The sequence below is a fragment of the Euleptes europaea genome, chromosome 6 (genome assembly GCF_029931775.1).
Source record: "Euleptes europaea isolate rEulEur1 chromosome 6, rEulEur1.hap1, whole genome shotgun sequence".
NCBI lineage: Eukaryota > Metazoa > Chordata > Lepidosauria > Squamata > Sphaerodactylidae > Euleptes > Euleptes europaea.
This window is the reverse complement of record NC_079317.1, coordinates 45,044,772-45,063,897: the sequence shown is the minus strand read 5'-3', so window position 1 is coordinate 45,063,897 and position 19,126 is coordinate 45,044,772. Positions and strand designations below refer to the sequence as shown.

The 19,126-nt window shown below is 42.4% G+C and overlaps 1 protein-coding gene across 2 annotated transcripts in view; it reads right to left on the bottom strand.

Annotated features, from left to right (window-relative positions):
* Positions 1 to 19,126, bottom strand: part of STXBP6 (syntaxin binding protein 6) — a 97,598-nt gene that overhangs the window by 18,169 nt on the left and 60,303 nt on the right. Inside the window, exons 2-3 of one of the 2 annotated variants that reach the window (XM_056851133.1) lie at positions 4,129 to 4,259; positions 349 to 514 (exon numbers count right to left, since the gene is read on the bottom strand). The exons of the other annotated variant lie outside the window; for it this stretch is intronic. Of the exons in view, the coding sequence (XP_056707111.1) occupies positions 349 to 514; positions 4,129 to 4,259 (297 nt within the window). The remainder of the gene's footprint in view (positions 1 to 348; positions 515 to 4,128; positions 4,260 to 19,126) is intronic. 2 annotated transcript variants of the gene reach the window in all.

The following is a 19,126-nucleotide window of genomic DNA, read 5'->3' as shown; positions in this document are numbered from 1 at the left end:
GTGGGTCAGCAGCAGGCAGCAAAATGCAAGTGATGCAACAAATAAATAACCTCTGCCTGCTGCTCCCTCTATTGGCTGGCTGGTCCGGCCTCAAGCTTTATTTGAATCTGGACTGGAGCAAATCAATCCACGGCAACAATGGCTGTGAATGCCTCTTTTGGGACATATGGATTCAAGGTTTCCAGTTGACCTTGGGAATAGATACAATTTTTAGTTGCTTGATATGAATCAGCACAGCTTTACTTTAGTGCAGACAGGTCAAAATTTTTAAACAAAGTAATTCAGAGCCTTCAAATGATTTATTTATGTATTATTTTGAACCATACATTCAAAGTGCATATCACTTACCTCCAATAATTTTAGACTGGCAATTGATAAATTCTGGCTTTTTGTCTGTGAGGTACCGCTGACAGGTGTGATGGAGAATTTGAAAGAATGTACATTTTTCCGAGGCTGTACTTGCTACCCATTGGTCAAAAGCATTTTCAAATAATAAATCAAATTCTGGGGAATCCTAGAAAGAATAATAATACAGTTACTTTAACCTTATAAAGCTGTGCTATCAGCAAAAAATTCACAAAAAAGCAAATGTTAAAATATTCTGTAAATTCATTATTTCTATACCAAACTCCCATTAGTTTAAAATTTTTAGTGACTTTCATTCGGTTTGTAACTAGAGTGGCCAACGAACTCCAGAAATTACTGAAATTCAGCAGCAGATCTGGGAGTGGGGGACTCACCGGGGCCATTAAACTCTGAAATAGGCATTAGTCAAGTCACAATGACATACACAATGTCAGTTGCCGGACCTGTAAGCAGAAAGAAGGTCCTATCTGTACCATAAGAATGACATCAGTGTGTGCTACTCTTACTGGATTCTGGGAGGGTGTATTAAATCTTTGTAGAGATCTGGTCAGTCAAGGGATGACCTGCTAGTTCAGATCACTTCAAGTCCACCAGTGGTTATTAGGCAGCTAATTAACTCATGTGTTGTTTGGCTGTTCACAACCTGTTTGTGTGTATTTACAGGAACGGGGTACTTACAGCAATCAGAAGCTGACCTCCAGCTGATGAGGAATCAGCTGGGAGTCTGCTTTTCATTTCTCGAGTTAAAATTTTGGATGTGCACTCAGCAAAGGTTTTTTTCAGGGGAGGGGGAGAGGACAACATGGAGCCAACTCCCAGCTGATCAACTGGAAGTCAGGTTTTTTAAAAAATCTTTCATTCTAGAAAGTGCTGTCTCCCAGACTTGCTGAAATGCAGCAAGTTGAGGGGGGGGGGGGGAGAATGATCACAAGCCCAACTAACTTCTCCTCTGGAAAATGCTGTATATATCTACAACATTAAAATTAAGAAAATCCTCAGTCTTTTTCATGCTGTACACTTGGAAAGTGTATTTCATAGGAGGCTTTTCAGTACCCTCCAAAATTTCCCAATTGAAAAAGTCCTCAGACTTTTTTCATGCTATACATTTTGAGTGTGAAAAACATTGTCTTAAGAAGCATTTTACTCACTCTTAAATAAAACATTTCAAAGTTCTTTTTTCTGTGCTATCCCAAGTCCCCCAATTTTTTTCAGCCACAAAATTTGAAAGAAGTCCTTTTGGAAAAAAATCAACATTTTTTTCTGAATTTGCCCATTTTTTCATGCCTTCACATTTCTAGTCCTCCAGCTGTTTGGGGTATGGGGAGAAATGTATTCTCCCTTTTGCAACGCAAGATTCAAAGCATTGCATCTGCCCCTGCCCAGCTTGGTCAGGAGGGAAGAGTTCATTTTTGCAACTTCACTCTTTAGCTGTTTCGCTGAAGGGGTGGGGTGGATAAGAAGTAGCCTGATTCCCTGATCAGCTGCGAGTCAGCTTCTCACCAACAGGCAGCTGCAAACATGTTCAGTAGCTATTAGAGATGCTCAGTGCAATCTGAACATCTCCCAGATTGGCTCACAGTTTGATCGGGAACATTAAACAAGTTTGTCTGCCGTTTGCTAAACAAGGTCACTGAGAAATTCGTGACACCCCTAGGGTAGACATCATTACTTTTGACAGGTACAGTGAGGGAAAAAAGTATTTGATCCCCTGCTGAATTTGCCTGTTTGCCCTCTGACGAAGAAATGACCAGTCCATAATTTTAATGGTAGGTCTATTGTAGCTGTGAGAGACAGAATAACAACAGGAAAACCCCCAGAAACCAAAAGTCAGACATTGATGTGCATTATAATGAGTGAAATAAGTATTTGATCCCCTATCAACCAGCCAGATTAGGGTTAGGGTTCTGCTGTCGACAGAAGCAATCAATCCATCAGATTCCAAACTAGCCACCATGACCAAGACCAAAGAGCTGTCCAAGGATGTCAGGGACAAGACTGTAGACCTGCACAAGGCTGGACTGGGCTACAAGACTATTGCCAAGCAGCTTGGTGAGAAGGTGACACCCTAACCCTAACTGTCAACCTCCCTCGCTCTGGGGCTCCATGCAAGATCTCATCTCGTGGAGTTGCAATGATCATGAGAACGGTGATGAAGCAGCCCAGAACTACGCGGGGGGAACTTGTCAATGATCTCAGGGCAGCTGGGACCATAGTCACCATGAAAACAGTTGGTAACACACTACGCCGTGAAGGACTGAGATCTTGCAGAGCCCGCAAGATCCCCTTGCTCAAGACAGCACATGTACAGGCCTGTCTGCAGTTTGCCAATGCACATCTGAATGACCCAGAGGAGAACTGGGTGAAAGTGTTGTGGTCAGATGAGACCAAAATCGAGCTCTTTGGCATCAACTCAACTCGCCGTGTTTGGAGGAGGAGGAATGCTGCCTACGACCCCAAGAACACCATACCCACCGTCAAACATGGAGGGGGACATATTATGCTTTGGGGGTGTTTTTCTGCTAAGGGGACAGGACACCTTCACCGCATCGAAGGGATGATGGACGGGACCCTGTATCGTCAAATCTTGGGTGAGCACCTCCTTCCCTCAGCCAGGGCATTGAAAATGGGTTGAGGATGGGTATTCTAGCATGACAATGACCCAAAACACACGGCCAAGGCAACAAAGGAGTGGCTCAAGAAGAAGCACATTAAGGTCCTGGAGTGGCCTAGCCAGTCTCCAGACCTTAATCTCATCGAAAATCTGTGGAGGGAGCTGAAGGTTCGAGTAGCTACACATCAGCCTCGAAATCTTACTGACTTGGAGAGGATCTGCAAAAAGGAGTGGGACAAAATACCTCCTGAGATGTGTGCAAACCTGGTGGCCACCTAAACGAAATGTCTGACCTCTGTAATTGCCAACAAGGGTTTTGCTACCAAGTACTAAGTCATCTTTTGCAAAGGGATCAAATACTTATTTCACTCATCATAATGCACATCAATCTCTGACTTTTGTCTTCTGGGTTTCTGGGGTTTTTCCTGTTGTTATTCTGTTTCTCACAGCTACAATAAACCTACCATTAAAATTATGGACTGGTCATTTCTTCGTCAGAGGGCAAATGGGCAAATTCAGCAGGGGATCAAATACTTTTCCCCCTCACTGTAGCTGTGTTTCCAGTATGGAAAACTTCAAGTGGAGCAACCTATAAACATCTTAAACCAGACTGTCTTCCAAGCGCATGTGCACGTCGGGAGAACTGGAAAAATAATGTACATCTTCAAGGGTTCTGGATGGTACCTGTTCTATTATGATAATGACAAACACTTGAGCTGGGAAATTTCTTGCACTGGGCATTACATTCCAAAATATAATACGGAGAAAGTACTAGCGCTAGTTGATACAAAATAGGAAGCTACTAGTAACCAGTCAATGAAAATAAAGTCCCTTAAAAAAACTGATAACTGAGATGGGAGGTTGTTTTTTTATAAAGCAAAATTAAAGATAGATCAATGAAATCTAGAAAAATAGAAGTATATTGAAAAACTGGAGCAGGCATTTTGGATACAGAGAAACTAAAGGTGGCATTTTGAAGTATTTATATAATTACTTGTGTAGAAAAATTAAACGGTGGCCTTTTTTCATAACCCAGAAACAAGAGTATTTGCAAGGAGATAAGATTAAAGCTAACCATAATTGATCATGCACCACAGGAATGAGGAACAAATGTAACACCCCCACCCCCCAAAAGGTATAATTACACTCACCCTATGAGGTTCTATACCATTAACCTGGCGAAGTTGTTCAAGCATCCACTGTGACCTTCGCACAAATGATGCAGAACCTTCAAACTGCTTGACTTTTGTAATGGATGCTTGTGCAGGTTTCTTGTTTGTCACTGTACACATAATACAAAGAAGGCCGTGCATGAGCAAACAAAGGGCTCCACAGCTGTACACATGCTTAAACCAGCCTTTGTTACAAAACTGACACTCTCCTAATTTAGTACTTAATGACAGACTCCTCCTTCAATATACAGGTAACTGAATGGTTTCAGCATATCTGAGGCAACTGTGGCCCAGCCAACTGGATCAGTGAGACAGAACATAATCAAAACAGAAAAATAGTTAAAAAGGTATTTTTAAGAGAATGGCGAAAATGGACCTCAAAGTTCTGATCACTGAAACCTAGTTAGTTCATTAAAATTATTTTCCCCAGAAGTGTTCTGTATAACTTGAAAGCTCACTTCCAGAATACTGACTCTTGGTTGGCCTAATAAAGGATAAAATGTAAATTGATGATAAACACTCGCCATGCTGTGTTTACTGAAACATATGCAGTCACCTCTAGTGTATCTTATTCGGTGGAATTACAACAAAGGAATTTACAACATAATCAGATTTTTGTCCCATCAACTTTCATAGACTCAGAGTTGAAAGGGGCCATAAAAGCCAACTAGTCCAACTCCTTGCTCAATGCAGTATCAGCCTGCATCAGGAACTTTATTCAGTTACTCTTAGTCCATATTCCCTGTGGGTTACATTTTTGGTGAAGAGAGTGCATTTTTCCAGCCACAGCTCCTCACCATGCTTTGAATCCCACTTATGTGAGTTCCCTTAGCTCATCCCATACAGCATGAGGAGAAGTGGGATTCCTCATAAGTACAAAAAGCTTTGCGCATGGGCATTTTGATCTCACCCATGGCCATTTTAAAAACTGGACCACTACCTTTTCTTTTACTGTCTGAAAGATTTCATTTGTGTAAAGCAGTTGTAAAAGTACTTCTTGTTCAGCACAAGAAGAAATTGTAAGCTGTTCACAGACAGTGTTTAGTTTCAAGGAACTTTGCAGTTTGGATGGTTCAATGGCTAGGAGTCTTTGTGCCTACTCCTTTGACATATACAGGGTTTCTTTATAGTTTCATAGATTCTCTGTACATTAACCATTTAAAAATCACAGAGACTGCATCCAAACATGGTTGGATATTGTGCTATCCTTGTGGTACAGCTATAATTCATATGCAATCCAACTGCAAATGATTGCTATAGTATAATAACAGAACAATATCCAGTGATGTGTATCTTTCGTATAAAGATATAAATGATATCTTTGCAAAGTAAACAAGTTAAAGCCTTAAGAAGTGTGCACAGTATAAACAGGATTAAATGCTCACAATCCATATGAATAATGCACACAATGCTGCACTTTGTTGAAATTAATCTAGTATATTTTGTCCTATATGAAGCAATGTTTTATTTTGCAGCTTTTGGCTGATTTAAATGTATTTGAATTTGAGGCACATATCCACATAACTACCACACATTCTTTGAAATAAATTATTAATGCTTACTATGAGTTATTACTATTTTTAAAAAAAAACGAAATGACAAAACTATTAACTCCCGGGCAGGGGGGGGGGGCTCTTACTAAACACTTTCATGTTGCACTACCCTCTGGGGAGAGCTGAACTATTTCTGTGCTTATATGTTTATCAGTGCCTTCTCACAACTGCCTTTTGCATATACTAGGTGCCATGGAACACAGGCAGGATGCTGCTGCAGTCATGTTTGTCGGCTTCGTACAGGCACCTGGTTGGCCACTGTGTGAACAGACTGCTAGACTTGATGGACCTTGGTCTGATCTAGCATGGCTTTTCTTATGTTCTTATGAAAACTTATTTGCCACATTCACAGGATCCGCCAGAAGCTATATAACAATTTCCAGTTTACACTGGCATTTATTGGATGGCATGTGTTGCCTTGGCAGGAGACAATTGCCTCCACCAACATTAGAAGTAAACCAACTTTTAAAAATGTGTACCCATTCTTGAGAGGGAAGATCTGCTTTTCTTCAGACATTAGTTTTCCTTAACTACGCAGGTCTGATAAGTAGCATCAAAAAGTATTTTAATGCAGGCAAAAACAAACATAATGAGTAGGACAGCAAAGGCATTTATTTTAAGAAGTGTACAGGCTGCTACACTGAACACCTGCTTGAGGTGGTTTGCGAAGTAAAACAATTCAATAATAAAATCGTAAAACGAATAATTTAAAAAAGACGAAAAATTTTCAACAAAATCAGCATCAAACCTACTGGGCCATAAAAACATTTCGACCAGCATGAAGCATCAGTAACACAAGTTTAGCATGAACTTAAATTATCAATGAGCCTGAGGTAGGACAGTCTACACCTAACAACAATGCCCCATCCCATGAACCACCAGAGAATGGCAGTCAGGTAAGATAAAGGCCATAAAAACAGCTAAAATTATGGGACAGCCTTTCAGTTAAAAGCCAGGGTAAGGAGAATTGTTCTGGCCTAATACCTCAAGGTAGGTGCCAAGTGAGGCTCAATGGTGAGGGTGCTTTTCCAGAGTTGAGGTGTCACCTCCATTAAAGCCCCATCTCTAGTCTATTCACCTGCCCACCTTAGGGGGAAGGGACACAGAGAAGGACTCAGAAGGAAGAGCTTAACTGGTGGATGGCCAGTGGGGTAGTTATTTCTCCCCACAGAGGAAACAAGGGAATAACCATATTTATTTATTTATATTCCACCCTCCCCCACCAAGTGGGCTCAGGGCAGATCACAACAAAAATACACAACAAATGCATCAACAACTGTAAAAATAAGACACATTAAATAAAAACATTTATACAACTTTAAAATAATAATAATGATAACACCTACACTACCATTCCCTGGTATTAGACATAACTAGTTTATATTATAAAAATAACGTGCAGGGAAGTAAAACACATACCCAGTATATTTAAAACAAAATGGGGAGGGGGAGTTCCGGACATAGACATCGCAGAGGGTGACTTCAGGGAATTTCAGGTGTCCAGGCCAGCTGATTAAATCAGTGTAGCTGTGATGATAAAGCTGTCACTGTTCTCAACCATGGGCCTGGTGGAACATCTCCGTTTTGTGGGCCCTTCGAAACTGAGAGAGGTCCATCAGGGCCCGGATCTCCTTAGACAGAGAGTTCCACCAGGCATCTCTGCAAAGATTAATCTATCAAAAAAGATAATTCTCTAACAAGCAAATTAATAACCTTTTGTGCTGTTAAAGTGCATCTGAAGTTCCTTTTTATCAGCAGAAAATATTCTGCCTCCATATTGTGACTCAGTACTGAAGATGTATTTTGTTCCGACAAATCATGTGCATAGGAACTATCAACAAGCCATTTAATCTAAATATTAAACACTGGTTTATAGTATGAATTATTCATATCAAGTATTTACTGAGTAAAGTTATGTTAGTGACTGGTTGTGTGCACATTTGTGTGTGTGTATCTGAGACTACTTCGAGTAGGCCTGGTATTTTCAGCCTGTATACTTAATGTTAGTGGATTATCAGTGTAATCCATCGTGTTATGGTCAGTTGGTCCTTTAAGGCTCTGGATATTCAAACATTTTTCCCTTCGTGTAACAGTAGAGTATTGCATATCAAAACAGCCCATGTACTGCGATGCAACTCAAATCCTACATGACATACTAAAAAATTAAATGATTCCAACAATACACTGAAGAAACATCTAAACTGAGCTTTGTCAGCCATTTTGTTTTTGAAAAGTGCTCAAAATCCCAAAAAACTCCAATTCTGAGATCAAAGTATGCTAATCAAAGCAATTTAAACGAAGGTCAGTAATATAGAACTCAGTAATCACCACTTTATTGATTCAAAATCAATCCCATAAGAGGTCATATTAATTATTTGGAAGAACAAAAAAGCTGACTCATGTTAGAAGTTTGCTTCAGATCAGTATATGAAAATAAATTTCTTTGCTGACACAGCTGTGAAGCAGCCAAAGGCTTCAATCTCACTAGAAGCTTTTATTTCTTTGATCCAGTAACTGATTAGTTTGTTCCTGAGGCATGTATTTAGCAAGAATAATTTTTACAAAACTTTATTATAAACCATCTATTTCTGATCAGTAGATGGCTATCCATGAACAGTTATACCTATAACCACATTTGGGTTTACTTTTTGATAGAATTGACCAAGGATCTATAAAGCCCTGCCAAGACTGGGTTCGTTCAGTGGGTATCATCAGCACAGATAAGACACACTTGGAGGGGCTGTGGCTCAGTGGCAGAGCATCTGCTTCACATGCAGAAATTCCTGGGTTCAATCTCCAGCATCTCCGACTAAAAGGATCATGTTGTAGGTGAGGCCCCAGAGAGCTGCTGCCAGTCTGAGTAGATAATACTGACTTTGATGGACTAATGGTCTGATTCAGTATAATGCAGCTTCATGTGTTTATGTGTGTGACAAGGAATCAAAGTTATATTAGTGTAGCAAGATGTGGATATAAAGTGCTTGAAGTGGAAAATGCTGACACTCTTCCTATAAGTCATTAGAGCAAAAAAATGTCCTAAAATGGTTTCGAAACAAGTATGTTTAACCACTGTTCATTTAATTGGCTCTTATTGTATCAGAGCAATTTATGGTAAGGTGTTTTACATTTGATTCGTACTACAGCTCAGAGCTCCATGGAGCCTCCCTGCTGAAAGACAGCAAACTGCTGTCCATTCTGCAGAGGCATCAGAAATATAACAACAAGGCTAGAGGACCAAGTAAGGGTGACAGGGTGGATGGGTCTAATTATACATTTCTGGAACAGTCACACTAATCACCAGCTCTCATGGTTTTTTTTAGACTTATACAAAGCTATTTTCAAGCAACAATCTAGACGGAGATACAAGAATGGTATTACTTTAAGCTTAAAAGCAGATGTGCATGCAGGCACTCAATGGACAGGGACTGTGGAACTGCAGGAGTTCAGAATTCTCCCACTCTACATTATCCCTGTCTACCCATTAAAAAAGCTACCCTTATATGGTGATTTTTCCGCAGGGCAAATAAATATGAAGGAAGGCATTTAATTTTTCCCTTTATTAAAAAAACTAAATACCGTATATACTCGTATATAAGCCAAGTTTTTCAGCCCAAAAAAAGGGCTGAGAAAACCCAACTCGGCTTATATGCGGGTCAATACGGTACTTAGAAGGGAGGGGGGGAACTTACCACCACCGCCTGCCCGCGCCTTCCCTGTGGGCCAGGAGTGGCCTGCGGGGCCTCCTGGGCGCAGGGAGGGAACCGCCGCCACCGCCAGGGAAGGCTGCTCAGGGGTGCCGCGCGCACTTTGCTGGGGGATTAAATGCCAGCTCCGCGGCTGGCTACCTTCGCCATTCAGAGAGGACTAATCTAGCTGCATGGGAGGAAATTAACGTGGCGGGGAAGCCGTCTCCTCCAGCCCAGCTCGAGCGGCCGGACAGCCTCCTCGTCCCCACTTGGGCAAGTCCCCCCCGCCCCCACTTCTTTCTAATCCCCTCAGCGTCCCAGCTGAGCGCCGCCGCTTCCCGCCTGCTTCCGAGCAGCAGCAGCTCTCGCTGCCCAAACCCCAGCGGGGAGCTCGTGCCTCCTCGTGCTCCTCCGGGCAGCCAGACTTCTCGCCCTCTCCTTTCGTCCTTGGCTGGGTGGGCTTTTCCCCCTCGGAGGTGTCAGGTTGCTCGCAAGGAACTTGGGGGAAAGCCTCAGAGCGGCGCGAGGAGGGCAGCCCGGGCGAGGCGCGAGGGGGGGGAGAGCGGTCCAGCTGGGGGCTTTGTTTGTTTTGGCTGTTGGAGGGTCACGGAAAGGTCTTTGTGTGTTCAAGGGAAGGGGGCTGCCTCAAGCCAAAGGAAGCGCTCTGCTGTGGTGCGTGCAGGAGGCAGCAAAGCAAATGTGTGTTTGTTCGGGTGCCTTTTCACAAGGAGCGGGGAAGAGTGAAGTGCTAAGAAAAGTTTAGCTCCTTGGAAACTGTCTTCCCTCTTGCTTTACCTCGGGGCTAAACTAGACCTGGTACGCTGTTGCATCTGTTTTCCTCTCTCCTTTCCTTTTTAAAAACCAAAAGCAGCTTTTTTGGGGGGGGGGTGAGTGGGAAGGGCAGTTTAACCCTTTCCTTTCTCTCTAGGCGCTTTCTTTTTCCTATAGTTGCCTCCCTATGCATTGCTTACTGGTGTGTGTGTGTAAGGGGGCGGGGAGGGGGGGAATAGATGCTACAGGATCTGCATGATCTGTATCTGTACTATTGAATGCTTTGCAGAGCTATGCAACTTTTATAAAAGTTTTTTTTTAAAAAAACCACCCTCAGAAATCTTTCACTGGATTTGTGCTGCTTAAAATAAGAATTTTTAAAGAAGTGGCAGTGAGTTGTGGGTGGAAAAGAGGCATGGTAAACGATATTCTACAGTTTGGTCATATGCATCTGGCTTTCAAAACTGAAGCCAAACTGAATCTCACCTTCAAAAATAATTGACAAAAAATCTTTAAATGAAGCGGTGGGCTAAGATTTTAGATGGTGTGTGTGAGGGGAGACCTAGCATCTATGGGGGTTACCGCACTCGGTATTCCCAGCGATGTATTAAGAGTTTGAAAATGTTATAAAAAATACTGTTCGCACTTTCTATGTATTCCCAGCGATGTATTAAGAGTTTGAAAATGTTATAAAAAATACTGTTCGCACTTTGTTTGGCCCCTTTAGCAGTAAAGACGTCTTCCAACCACTTTTTAGCTGTGGCATCCAAAAACCCTTTCAAAGCGATGTTTTTTATAACATTTTCAAACTTACTACATCGCTGGGAATACATAATGCGGTAACCCCCTAAGTTATGTTTTACTCATAACATAGCTTACCTTACCGGGCCAGGAGCGGCCTGCGGGGCCCGGTAAGGTAAGCCTGCGGGGGGGGGGGGGAAGGGCCTCCTTTCCCACCCTCGGCTTATACACAGGTGCCTAATTTTCCCCCATTTTTGGGGTGAAATTAGGCACCTCGGCTTATACTCAGGTTGGCTTATACCCGAGTATATACGGTAAATACAATACAAGAGTCTAGAACAGAAATTACTAAATGCATCAACAACAAAATATAAAAGCACAATCTAACTGTTCATTCTAGACAAAAGAAATTCCACTTTACAAACTTTTCAGACTTTTGGCGGTGTAAAAGACAGGTTAGTTTACTCAGATGAATACACTCTGACAATTTCTCCAGCCACTCCTCCTTCTCTAGGATTATATTTTTCTTCCAATTTTGGACAAGTATTAACCTTGGTGATGTTATTGCATTAAGCCCAAATTCATGGACTTCTTTTGGAAGAAAATCCATACAATTCAACACGAAAACCTTAGGGGATAATGGTAACTCTTTCTTTATACCTTGTGATATCACAAGGAAGGACATTTAATTTATTAACAAGATTTTTACCTTACCTCATAGGACCACCAAGGCAGCTAACAAATTATAAGATACAAATTAAAATTTTAAAATCCACTAAAACCAGATAGATTGTATCTCTATGGAGGCACTGGGTGAACTTTCCCACCGTTTAAAGCCCGGCTTCTCCATTGAAATACATTGCAAAGATCACACTAAAGTATCTGAACACAGCCACTTTGCCAATGCTTTTCAATGGAGGAGGATGGGGTGACCCCTTCCAGACCCCATAACTCCGGACTTGGGAAAATGTGGTTTAGATCCTATTATTGTTAAGTGTATCTGCAACTGGTTGACAGATCGTACCCAAAGAGAGCTAGTTAATGGTTCCTCATCCACTTGGAGAGAAGTGACTAGTGGAGTTCCTCAGGGATCTGTGCTGGGCCCTGTGTTGTTCAACATCTTTATAAATGATTTGGATGAAGGAATAGAGGGGATGCTTGTTACATTTGCAGATGATACTAAATTGGGAGGGGTAGCAAATACGGTAGAAGACAGTGCCAAGATGCAGGATGATCTTGACAGGCTGGAGAAGTGGGCTAGAACTAATAAAATGCACTTCAACAAGACAAATGTAAAGTTCTGCATTTAGGTAAGAAAAATCAAATGCATAATTATAGGATGGAGGAGACTTGTCTGAGCAGTAGTGTGTGTGAAAAGGATCTTGGAGTCTTAGTAGACCAAACGCTGAACATGAGTCAGCAGTGTGATGCGGTAGCTAAAACGGCAAAAGCAGTCTTGGGCTGAATCAACAGAAGTATAGTGTCCAGATAACGCGAAGTGATGGTATCGCTTTACTCTGCTCTGGTTAGACCTCGACTAGAGTTCTGTGTTCAGTTTTGGGCACCACAATTTAAAAAATATGTAGACAAGCTGGAACGTGTCCAGAGGAGGGCAACAAAGATGGTGAGGGGTCTGGAGACCAAGTCCTATGAGGAAAGGTTGAAGGAGCTGGGTATGTTTAGCCTGAAGAGGAGAAGACTGGGAGGGGATATGATAACCATGTTCAAGTACTTGAGGGGCTGTCATATTGAGGATGGTGCCGAGTTGTTTCTGTTGTCCAAGAAGGTGGGACCAGAACCAAAGGGTTGAAATTAAATCAAAAGAGTTTCCGTCTAGACATTAGGAAGAATTTTCTAACAGTTAGAGGGGTTCCTCAGTGGAACAGCCTTCCTCGGGAGGTGGTAAGCTCTCCTTCCCTGGAGGTTTTTAAGAAGAGGTTAGATGGCCACCTGTCAGAAATGCTGATGCTGTGACAGGCAGATAATGAGAGGGAGGGCATCTTGGAAATTTTCTGGTCACTAGGTGTGTGTGTGGGGGAGGTAGTTGTGAATTTCCTGCATTGTGCAGGGGTTGGACTTGATGACCCTGGTGGTCCCTTCCAACTCTATGATTCTACGATCCCCTGACCCAATCTTTACCAAACTTGGGGGTTCTTGCAAGGAGTGTCCCTTCTAGCTACCCTGAAAATTTGGGACCTCCACCTGCAAACCCCCCCCCCCACAGGAGTTGCGGAAAGATGTTCCTGATTTTTATCCAGCTTTTTCAGGAATGGCAAATTTGGCTTTGCCAACCTTCCGGATTTTGCACTCCTGGTTGCTGCTGGCTGAGCTGACATGGCTCAAAACTTACAGGGAGCGCCTGCCAGGAAAGGGGGAGGAAAGAGGAAGGGGAGTGGAGTGGAAGGGCAAGACCACACGAACTCCCTAGCAGCCTGAGTGCCACACTCCTCTGCACATGCAGTGAATGGGTGCAACGAATGGGTGCAACAGGCAACAGTTGCCCGGCTTCTTCTCCTGCTGCCCAGAGGGGAGAGGAGTTCTGTGAATGCCTCATTTCCAGCAGTCCACCCCTGATAAAAGGGAAAAAACCACACAGGGCTCTACAGCCCAGCTAAGCTGTGTCTCCTACATTGCAGTTACCTTGCTTTTATGACTGTAACATAGATTTGTCTGGTACAGACAGCAGACCTTGGCTTACTGTCTCAGTACGCTTCAGTTGGGGAGATCTGTCCTCCCTCCACTTGCCCATCTTGGGAGAGATGGGGTTGTTCTGTGCCTGAAGAGATTTGCCAATGATTACTCCCGTACCATAAACATATTCTGAAAGCATTTTAAATTATTTTGTATGGTGAATATATTTTAAAACTTTAACAATGTTTTTCGTAACAATTAGTATTGAACAAAACAAAACTGGGTGCAGTATTTGGGAGTTCCCAAACCCTTGGATGTACTTAAAATAGCTTATTACACCTACGCTTTAAAAAAGCATGAATCTCTAATTTTGACTTTCTCCCTTTAAATGGTAGACCATATACTGTATCACCAACTATATTTTTCCATTCTTCGATTTCAAAAAAGGCCTGCCATACAGAGGCTCCTGTCCAAAACTCTCTTAGGCAGGAGGGAGTGGTGCAGTTATCTGGATACAGGGAAATGCACAGAAGTTCAGATACAAAGATTGCTGAAGATTAACAGCCAGCAATGTCTAACTTTAAAATCCTTTTGATATTCTGAGAAAGCTTTTGACAAACGGCTTGATTGCTTCCCTGGAAAACCTTCCATGTATTTATAAACTGCTGAAGGCATCAAAATGATATAGGGAATCAAGCATATGATATCTTAGAGCTGTTATAAAAAGGAAATGATTACTATTACTGTTTATATTTTAGCCAAAAGATATTTAAACTCTAACTGCAAAATTAGGAGAGCTTCTCCACCATGTGTCAAGCATTTAACCTTTTGTTTTCTTTACTCTATTTTGGGAGCTAAGAAACAAAGGCTCACAGTAAAGTCAATAAAGATATTATCACCATCACACCACTTGTCAGCTAAAAATGAAAACAAGATGTTACATTGTCGAAGGCTTTCACGGTCAGAGTTCATTGGTTCTCGTAGGTTATCCAAGCTGTGTAACCGTGGTCTTGGTATTTTCTTTCCTGACGTTCCGCCAGCAGCTGTGGCCGGCATCCTCAGAGGAGTAACACTGAAGGTATAACACTGCTTCAGTGTTACTCCTCTGAGGATGCCGGCCACAGCTGCTGGAGAAACGTAAGGAAAGAAAATACCAAGACCACGGTTACACAGCCTGGATAACCTACGAGAACCAAAGATGTTACATTAATTTGTGCAAAGCACGAATATTAAGAATTGAAGCTACATTGTTCAATTTCTAGGTGAACTTGTATAGATAAAATGGCATCTGATTACTCTACCTAGTGCATTTTTATCTCACACTTCTTTCCATGAGCTCAGTGTTCTTTCTTTCATATTTTATTCTCACAACAACTCAGTAAAATAGGTTAGACAATGTGAATGTGCAGGGGCTATTTGAACTCAGGTTTCAGATTCTTATCTGATGCTAATGACTACACTGCCAAGAGATTCTTATCTGATGTTAATGACCACACTGTCAAGAGACTGGCTTGCCTAGCAGTCTCTTGTCTATTCAGAAAACATTGGTTCATGTTGAGGCCTACTAAAAACCGTGAAAGCTTCTTTCTCTGAGAACCCAAGGTCAAGCTGACTATAGTTTCAAAGAATGAGATAAGGAATATGGGAGGCTGACACAGGAACCAGTCAAACTATTAGGCCTAGTGGTTTCAAGGCCAAAGAATCCTGGAGGGAGTTTGGTCTATGCATTCCATCTCATTAGGGCAAGAATCCAAGGCCTGGAGAAGATATTTGCTTGGTTAGGCCCTATACAGCTGTATATGGTCTCATTATAGCAACTCACCTGATTGGTTGGGTCACCTGATTAGAAAAATAACTGATTTGTCAAGTTACATCATTTGCTATGCATTTGATTGGTCAATGAGAATCAAGCCATTGTGGGTCATTGGGCTTTAAGGAAAGATCTTTCATTCTACTTTTGTCTTTTGTTTGGATTACATTTAACTTTGGGATACCTCTTGATTCTAGGTGGACCATGCTGGTCAGAGCCCTTGATTTGGACTTTAAAACTTTGTTGGATACAATCTTGTCAGGTAACATCTGGAACAAGAGAACAAATGCTTGTAAATGTGCTTAGGTTAGATATTTAGCTTTATTATTTTACCCTCACTGTTCACTGCTCATATATTGTACATTTCTGCACATGTTGCTCCTCAGGAACTGAATGAACATCACTGGTCTAGACCAGGGGTGTCAAACTCAATTGTTACATTGGCCAGATATGACATAAATGCCACTTGGTTGGGCTGGGCCATGCCTCACCAGCCCAGATCGAGAGTGGGGCGGTGGTGGTAGCTGCTCATGGGCCAGATAAGAGCTCTCAAGGGGCCGGATCCGGCCCACAGGCCTTATGTTTGACACCCCTGGTCTAGACTATGAAGCTCACTTGGAGATATAAAATTTTGCTCAGAAGTCAGCAAAAGACACACTCTGGAACCCAGAGAGTGTCAAAAGACTTTATGCCAGAAAAAATAATTATACTTTCATAAAAGATATCGTAGAAAGCCTCAGTACAAACAGCAGCAGCAAGTTGTTCAGTCTTGAGCTGGAAAAATACCAGATAAAATTAGATGATATTCTGAAATATCAAATGATAAATATCTCCCTAGAATTCATTCAATCTACTAACCAAGGAAGCATCTCTGTTACACTGTTGTTCTTAGCACTGTGAAAGGATACAACATTGTGTGACTGTATGAGTAAAAAAAAGAAAGAACTATTGGCTCTTCAAGCTTACTTAACATTTGGGGACAGTGGTTCATTAAGGGATTAGAAACGTAATGTTGCTCAACAATTATACAAATGGCTGTACCCAGTGGACCAAAATCATCACTTCCCCAAATCAATGGAAAAATTTCCACCCTTGGATAGTGCATTAATGGAAAATATGGGGAGTAATTTTTGCCATACAGAATAGGACGCTGCTGAGTTCAGATAAAGGCAGGCAGCACAATGAAAAGTTTCTGCTGAGCAAGCACTGCCTGGGTATGCCGCCAGCAGGAGTGCTAAAAAGTATCCGTCTTTCAGTCCTCAGAAAAGCTGCACATCTAGAAAAGCAGATTATACTAGCACCAGCCGCATCACTATTTTGCATGCTCTGAAGTTCATTTTTAAGATTTCTAGGTCATTTGAACAATTTTTGAGAATTAAAAATGTAGTCCCAAATTTGGATTCATATTTAGCAACGATATGATGAAATGATCTTGCCATCTACCCTCTGTAGATTCTGAATGCCACCAGGAAGTCCCCAATGCACACAAAGGCTGCAGTGCTACATGGCCATGGTACAGGTAAAGGAGAAGCATGTATGCAGCTAGAGATATAGCTGTAGGTATTTGCTGCAGACATTCACTCATTCTCTTGGGTAAGAAGTTTTAATAAAAACTGAAAACTTCAGGGTGAAGCCTGAAATTGGAGGAGAAACTCTTTCCTGCAGACCAATTACCAATCCTGCAATGCTATAGGTCTGCAGTCATTAGTTCTAGTTGAAGCTTAGTGTAACTTACTATTCCAGGGATAGGAATAAATGACTTCCAAGACTGCGTGTGTGTGTGTGTGTGCGTGTGTGTAAAGTGCCTTCAAGTCGCAGCCAACTTATGGAGACCCCTTTTGGGGTTTCATGGCAAGAGACTGTCAGAGGTGGTTTGCCAGTGCCTTCCTCTGCACAGCAACCCTGGTATTCCTTGGTGGTCTCCCATCCAAATACTAACCAGGGTTGACCCTGCTTAGCTTCCGAGATCTGATGAGATCAGGCTCGCCTGGGCCAGCCAGGTCAGGGCAAGACTGCATAGAAAATGTTAAATACCGAATGCCAGAAGTTATTTTTTTTATACATTTGTCAGTACAATCTGAATTACTATTTCTTGCTAATGGATAAAACTAAAAAGAAATATTTATGTTACAAAGTGTATTTTTAAAAACATCTCTTACCAAGTTATTTGCTATCTCCATTCAAAACCTTCCATATTTCAATACTTCGCTTTTATTTAGGTGAAAAATCTGAGAAACAGATGCAATGCATTGAAAATCAAAACACTCAGCTGCATTTGTGAATAATAAACTTACTAATTCCAGCACTCTGCAGGTGTCTGAATTTATCCAAAAGTTACTTCTCTACTTGTTCTTCCACATAGTGAAGTAATCGTGGGGGGGGGGGGGCAGAGAGACGAGGGAATGGTGTGGAGAACAGTTTCCCAACATATAAAGCAGACACAGACAGTCTCTATCAAAAACCTTAACCTTCCTCTGCACCTCTCTTCTCAACAATACAGCTGGAAAATAAACTTTCCCATTAATCTTGTTTTCATTGGCACACTGTAGCTTTCCTGTTATCTGTGTGTCAGGTTTTAATTCCCATGTTCACAGCTTTTGAGATAAAGTACATTAGCACAAATTCATTATTGCTGAAGAAAGACAGGTTTTCACTCTACTATCTACAGCAGTCACTATGTTTTGCTATGTGCACAAGAGCTCTTTGCCTGTTTTTTGCTTTTATACTGTTGCAAAAAAGGGGGGTAACATATTCCGTGTTTTAATTTTATTTTATAAAGTTAAAAACAACCCACATTTCATGAATGTCAAAATGAATTCTACTGTCAAAAGATGTAGCACTCCATCTGCCATCAGAGCATAAGAGAAAATATGCCTGTTATGGAGCCATCAACTCCAGTAACACTTCTCATTTTAAGTAAGGGGTGGGGAAGGCGGCACTGGAAGGCTGATACTGCAATCAAGAAATCAGAGACCAAAGAACAGCTACTACCGTATATACTCGCGTATAAGCCGAGTTTTTCAACCAAAAAAAAGGGCTGAAAAAGCCGAACTCGGCTTATACGCGGGTCAATACGGTAGGGTAGGGGGGAGGGGGGAGGAAGGCCTGCCGGCCCAGGAAGGCCGCGCCACCGCCGCCCACGCGCCCAGGAGCCTTCCCCCAGCTGGCAGCAACCTGGAGGGGCTTCCTGCCGGCCCAGGAAGGCCGCGCCGCCCACGTGCCCAGGAGCCTTCCCCCGGCCGGCAGCAGCCTGGAGGGGCCTCCTGCCGGCCCAGGAAGGCCGCACTGCCGCCGCTGATTCGCCGCCTCTCCGGGTGAGTAGGGGGTTCAGGGGCTCTTCCCCCTCCCCCCCTTGGATGGCACTGGGGTCGGGGTGGGTTGGGAGGGCCCGGGAGGCTGGCGGGAGGGCGACCTGCGGAAGGGGCCCTGCGCTCTAAAATGGCGGCCGCCATTTTAGAGTGCAGCATTGCCGGTAAAGGGAATTTCTTATTGACCCTCGGCTTATACGCGGGTCAATAAGAAATTCCCTTTTCTGGCCTCAAATTTGGGGGGTCGGCTTATACTCGGGTCGGCTTATACCCGAGTATATACGGTAGATGGACCTGTGAACTAATTTAATATATCTAGATCATGATCCTCCAGCTTACTTGAAAATACTTTTGATGCAATAGAATGCTTTTGATGCATAAATACCAGCTATTGCATTTGGGTATTTTGAGAAGGCTTTTGATTTGTGACACAGCAAATAAAAAAAATGGAAATCATTCTAGAGAGGGTCACCCATA